The sequence below is a fragment of the Musca vetustissima genome, unplaced genomic scaffold (genome assembly GCF_032173495.1).
Source record: "Musca vetustissima isolate MV318-11 ecotype Yass unplaced genomic scaffold, APGP_CSIRO_Mvet_v1 utg37071, whole genome shotgun sequence".
Taxonomy (NCBI): Eukaryota; Metazoa; Arthropoda; class Insecta; order Diptera; family Muscidae; genus Musca; species Musca vetustissima.
In genome coordinates this window covers 102,412-109,355 of record NW_026884319.1, presented here as the reverse complement: position 1 = coordinate 109,355, position 6,944 = coordinate 102,412, and the positions used below count along the sequence as shown (strand labels likewise).

Below are 6,944 nucleotides of genomic sequence, written 5' to 3'. Positions count from 1 at the left end.
TATTTCATCACCTTGCCAATAGAAAACCAAACAAAGAAACTACCCCCTCCCCGCCATGCCAGTACACCATCATAAACCAAATAGCCAATCACCTTTTTTTCTAAAAGAATTGTTTTCTTTCAATTTCCATGTTCTTGTAATCGATTTTCCATAAAATTTCCAATTTTATTGTTGTACATGGTTCATTGTTATGTTTTTTTTCGGTTCAGTTTGAGTTCGGTTTGGGTACAACAACCTGTGTTCTTCGTTCGCGTCGTCCATTTTTAACCCATCATCGACCATTTTTCATTGAGCGGGAACGAACCGACACAATGGTTTCCAAGAATTTCAAAAAATGTTGTGTTGTTGTTGTTGCTGCTGCTCTTCTTACCTTGTTACCATCATTTACCGATCCGTAACATTTTTCATTAACAGCTCCTCTCCACCTTTTATACGGCAGTTTTACGGATCTTTGTTTCGATTGTTGTTGTTGTTGTTTTTGAAAACTCACGTGTAGCACCATCATCATCAACAACGGCAGCAGCAGCAGCAGGGTGTTGCCAAGAGGCGGTAACTTGTTAGGGGTATTATGTCAAACACAGTTGTCTGTCTGTCCGTGTGTCGATCTGTGGATGGTTGATTGTGTGTGTGTGTTACAAGGGTCCTCCTCTATTCACACATTTCCAAGGTAGAGACGGACACACCTAGAATGGCCGCTGTGTGTGTGAGTGTGAGCAAGGTTAAAATCCTACAGACAATAACTCCATAGGTGGGTGCTTCACAAATAGAATTTCTGGCAAGGTAATTTCCTGTTATTTGTCCCACGAGGTTTAGTTTTTGGAAACCCAAAGCCAGGCCGCATTCATTCAAGAAGTGTTGACATTTTTATGACCTTAATTTTTTTCGAGAAACAAAAAACATTTTCCAAACTATTTTCTAATTTTCTTTATTCTTTTTTTTCCAGACACCATGGCCTTAGATGTACCGGCACCAATGGAAGAAGAGGAGCGCAATATGAAACGTAAGTATTTCCCTATTTACCCCCAATTTTTACCTTGTGGATTTCCTTCTAATATTTTCGTCCCTTTTACAGATTTCGCTGCCCTGCTAACCGGCCGCACTTCCCACTTCTTGAAAGGTGAAGAAATGAAATCGATGTACACCACCCACAATCCCCATAACATTGTGGCCACCGGACGTTTTATGTTCCACAAGAAGAATTTGTATTACTCCTTCTATACCTCATCGAAGGTGAATCGTCCCCGGGCCATACAATTTGTCGATGATGCTGGCACCATTTTGGAGGAACATCAATTGCAGTTGCCTGCCGGTCCCCAATCGATTTATCAAAATGTCACCGGTAAAATCTGTGGTGTGTGGCGTCGTGTACCCCGTGACTACAAACGTTTGTTGCGTGATGAACGCCTTCATGTTGTCCTGCTCTGGGGTGGTAATAAATTCCAAACTGAAATGGCTTTGGCGGGTAAAATTGGCAAATACACGGCCCTGCAATCGGAATTGTTTAGCGCCTTGATGGAACCTGCACCTGGTTCCAAGTCGGATATCCTTGCCGGGTCCGGTGGTACTGCCATTGTTTCGACCAGCAGTGGTGCTGCCTCTTCCATGCATTTGACCCTGGTCTTTAATGGTGTCTTTGCCCCTGATGATTATGTTGATGCTCCCGTTAGCATTCGCATTGAATCACCCGATCGTCGTGAGGTTGTTTTGGATGAGGTACAAAAGGTACGCAAGCCCTCCTCCGAGGTTAATGTCTTGGAAATCTCCTCGCCAATTTCCATACAAAATCTGAGACTCATGTCCCGTGGTAAATTGCTGCTCACCATTGAATCCAAAAAGAACCCCAACTTACGTATCCAGGGCCACATTGTCACCCGCACCACCTGTGAGATTTTCCAAACCCTATTGGCTCCCCACAATGCCGAGGCCAAGACCACCAGCAACAGCAGTGGTTTGGCCTGGGTATTCCTCAACACCGATGGCTCTTTGGCCTATAACATTGAAACGGATCAGGTGAATGCCCGCGATCATCCGGAAATTAGCCTAATTGAGGATATGGGCAAACGTAAGGCTGTCTTGCAGGATTTGACCCCAAGTTTCAATTTCAATCAAGCCATTGGTACTGTGGATAAATTGGGACCCAAGGTCGTTGAGTCTTTGTATGCCGGCGATTTGGGTGTTAACATTGCTGTGGACCAGGAATCGAGCTTGATTAGAGGCCGTTTGGTACCCCGCCCTGTGGCCGATGCCCGTGACTCGGCTGAACCAATTTTGCTAAAGAGATCTGAACACTCCGTCTCGGCTCCCCATCATGCCATGGGCATGGCCTGGCTATCCATTGACAATGAATGCAATCTCCACTATGAGTTGACCCTGAGCGGTTTCCAAAACCATCCTCAGGATTTGCAAATCTATTTGGAAGAAAAGCCAATTGAGGCCATCGGAGCCCCCGTCACCCGTAAGCTGCTGGAAGAATTCTCCGGTTCGTATATGGAAGGTTTTGTCCTCGGCATGCCCTCCAATGAATTGGTGAAATTGGAATCGAGTGTCTGTTATCTGGAGGTACATTCCAAGGAGAAAAATGAATTGCTGCTGCGCGGCAAATTGAAATCCACAAAAGTGCCGGCCCACTGCTTCCCCATTTACACGGACAACAATGTGCCCAATGTCTTCCTGCCCGGTGATCGCAATGATGATTTGCTAATGACAGCCGACACCAAGTGTTATCACTCCGGGCGGTTCTATGATGAGACGGAACAATGGCGCAGCACGGAGGATACCTGCCAGATGTGTGCCTGCCAGCGCGGACATGCTACCTGTGAGCCGATCAAGTGTCCCGTGGTGCACTGCAAGGTGAATGAGGAATTGGTGTTGGCCGAGGGTGAGTGCTGTGCCATGTGTGTGCCGCAGAATGTCAACGGCAACAAGGCTGAGGAGCAACAACAACAGAAACGGGGTTGCCGCCTGGGAGATCAGTTCCATGTGGCCGGTGCAACATGGCATCCCTTCTTGCCACCTAATGGTTTCGATACATGCACCACCTGTACCTGTGATGCCTTGACCTTGGAAATCAGATGTCCTCGTATGGTGTGTCCTCCGCTCAAGTGCAAGGAAAAGGAAGCCTATCGTCCCGACAAGAAGGCCTGCTGCAAGGTCTGTCCCCAGGGTAAAATTTCCAATACGGCTGGTGATAAAATGGGTCCCTCAAATCCCAATGTTCTGCAAGATCAGGCACCGCTCAAACCCAATGTCCGAAGCAGTGAGGAAATCTTGGCGCAGGGTGGCTGCAAGGTGGTCAATAAACTCTATGAGAATGGTCAGGAATGGCATCCGGTGTTGGCCTCACATGGTGAACAGAAATGCATTAAATGTAGATGCAAGGTAAGTTCGAAAAAAAGCCTTAGATTTATTTATAAATTTGAAACTAATTGAAAATTGTTGTTCTTCTTTTTAGGACTCCAAGGTCAATTGTGATCGCAAGCGTTGCTCACGTTCCACTTGCCAACAGGCCCGCAGCTCATCGAAACGTAAAATCTTTGAGAAGCCTGGTTCGGAACCAGCACCCCTTGATGAGTGCTGTTCGGCCCAGTGCAAACGGCCACGAAGACATCACCGAAGAACCGATCAGCAGCAGCAGCAACAAAGCAAACGCCAAGGCGCTGTTAGCAGCTGAATTCCGCAACTCTCCAACCACTCCACACCACCACAACAATGAAAAAAAAGAAAAGCTCTTTTTTTGGAAAACTACTTTTATTTCTTGTTAAAAGAGAGGCTGAGAGAGAGTGTGTCAGAGAAATGAAATGAAGAGAGAGAGGATGTAAAAACAAAACAAACAACAGAACCACAATAACTTTGAAGTGAAATGTAAAGACAATAACCCAAAAAAAGAGAATGCCAACCTGAGAGAGAGAAAGAGAGAGAGAGAGCGCGCGTGAGGGCTGTGACCCTACTGCAAAGAATTAGGAACAGTGTTCTTAGATTTTGTTGAGAAATATTGTTTTTACATTTCACCGAACAGAAAAAAACCAAGCCAACCAACCAACTACACTGAGAAAAATTTGTTTGAAGAAAAACACCTAGAAATTACACAGAAAAAAATTAGAATATTTTTTTTTTAAATTGTTGTTTTTTAGAAGAGGAAAGAAAACAAAGCTTATATATGTATTATAACAAAAAACAAAAAAGAAAAGAAAATACAAAAAAAAAACAAATTTAAATGAGAGTACACTTAAAAAAATACCAGTGCAGTAGAGTATAATTTTAAAAAATATTAATTTTTCTTCTATAATTATTTTCGAAAAAAAGAATTCTCTTAAAATTTTGAGAAGAAAGAAAAAAATGTTAAGAAGAAAAATTAATATTTTTTTCAAGTGAAAAAAATTAAAAAAAAAAAATATTTATAGAAACACATCCCAAAAGTTTCGACTGATTGACTGAATGGCAACTTTAGTTTGTAAGGCTTAAGAGTTATACATAAATACATACATACCTACATATTATTATTTAATGAACAAACAAAACAAAAACAATTCAATATTTTACTTAATGCTCCCCCCGAACTCCCCCCCCCCCATACACTCAAGAACTTCAATAATCGAAAAATATAGAAATATATAAATATTTTTTGTGTTATATTTTTTTTACTAATCCACAAATCACCACATTATATCACATACACAACCATACATACATACACACATAATTCCTTTATATATATCATATTTAAAAAAACAAAAATCAAAAATCAAAATCATATCAAACATTTTTCTATATATAAAAATATAGTTTATACATACATAAAAAAATACCATACATATTTATATATATAAATATATAAACATAATTATTATTGTTGTTAAATGTTTCCAAAAAAAAAACAAAAACACACACACACATTATTTCATAATTATATTTTAAAAATATAATTTAATGAAATAATATATACATATATATAATTTTTTTTCTTTCAATAACATTTCTTTTTATTTTACAAAACAAATGTAATTTTTTTGAAGAAATTTTGCAAAACAAACAAAAAAAAATAAAAGAGAAAATAAAATGTATATTTTTTTATTTATACAAATAATTTTTTTATAATAACAACAGCCCTCCCCCTTAAAAACCACAAACACACAGAAGCTATTTCATTACATTATAAAAACAAAAAAAAAAACAAAACAACAAATTGTATTAAATTTCCCAGCACCCCACATACACATACACACACCCAGCCCACACCCCCTTTTTTGTAATTAATATAATTATAATTATTTTTTCCTATAAATTTGTGTGACGAAGTTTAGGAAGACCTTAATAAAAATAAATTTTTATTTTTATTATTTCATAATTGTAATATATAGTTTTTATTATATTATTTTTTTTAAATAATAATTTTTAATTATTTTTCATTTACCATTTAGTTATCACAACTTCTTAACACTCGTCCACACAAATCATTGCACCCGCCCATCTTAGACACACATACCACCCCACACACACACACACAAACACACCCACCCAACACATTTGTACAATTCTCCCTTAGTTTTGTGTTTAGTTTATAATTTTTATTATAATATTTTTTTATTTTTTTGTATTATTTTTTTTAATTTTATTTTTATTATTATTTTTAATAATTATGTTTTAATATTTAAATAAAAGAAACAAAAACAAAAAATTGAAAAAATATATTTCTTAAAAAAATTAAATCAAAATGTGTTTTATTAACAAAAAGAAGAAAATGGGAAAGGGAAAGGGAAAAGGAAAGGCACAAGAAAGCAAAAAAAATAGCTAAAAAAAAAAAATTTCCAAAATATTTAAATAAAAAAATAAAAATACTTTTTTCAAGGGACAACAGAGGCGTAGATTTTTTTTTTTAAATACTTTTTCAATGACCTACAGATGCGTGGATTTTTTAAAAATAATTTTTCAAGGTCCTACAGAAGCGTGGATTTTTTAAAAATATTTTTTCAAGGACCTACAGAGGCGTGGATTTTTTTAGAAATACTTTTTCAAGGACCTACAGAGGCCTGGATTTTTTAAAAATACTTTTTCAAGGACTTACAGAGGCGTGGATTTTTTAAAAATACTTTTTCAAGGACCTACAGAGGCATGGATTTTTTGAAAAATACTTTTTCAAGGACATAGAGAGGCGTGGATTTTTTGAAAAATACTTTTTCAAGGACCTACAGGGACGTGGATTTTTTGAAAAATACTTTTTCAAGGACCTACAGGGACGTGGATTTTTTTAAATACTTTTTCAAGGACATACAGAGGCATGAATTTTTAAAAAATACTTTTTCAAGGATCAACTTTTTCAAGGACATACAGAGGCGTGGATTTTTTACAAATACTTTTTCAAGGACCTACAGAGGCGTGGATTTTTTTATAAATACTTTTTCTTACAGAGGCGTGGATTTTTTTAGAAATACTTTTTCAAGGACGTAGATTTTTTAAAAATACTTTTTCAACAACCACAGAGGCGTGGTTTTTTAAAAAAAACTTTTTCAGAGATTCCCATATGCTTAGAATCACTTTCTAAGTCGATTTATCGGTTCGGATTTAGATATACTTACTTACTTAGCTGGCTTGTTACAAAACGATTGTTTCATAAGCCGAGCTTAAAAAAGATTTCCAATCGCGTCGGTCTTGTGCGCAAATCCACCAAGACCACGTTCCAAGATGTCGTTCTCTATTTGGTCTTTCCATCTAACTCGTGGCCTTCCCCTTCTACGGGAACCATCAGTAGGCTCGCTTTTATATGCCTTTTGAGCTGGGGCATTCTCATTCATTCGCACAACATGGCCTAGCCAACGTAGTCGCTGCAGCTCAATACGACTGACTATGTCGATGTCCGCGTATAAATTGTAAAGCTCGTGGTTCATTCGACGCCGATATTCTCAAATAGGTGGTATGTGTCGATGTGTTTTTCGTGGGTCTTGTCCAGG

The 6,944-nt window shown here is 37.9% G+C and overlaps 1 protein-coding gene across 1 annotated transcript; it reads left to right on the top strand.

The window, feature by feature from the left end:
• Positions 1-943: 943 nt before the first annotated feature.
• Positions 944-3,670, top strand: LOC133331303 (dorsal-ventral patterning protein Sog-like; the record flags this gene model as incomplete). Its single annotated transcript, XM_061539702.1, has 3 exons — positions 944-1,000; positions 1,073-3,378; positions 3,452-3,670. Coding segments are annotated over 3 exons (2,582 nt in total), but the record flags the coding sequence as incomplete, so codon positions are not given.
• Between the last annotated feature and the right edge of the window lie 3,274 nt (positions 3,671-6,944).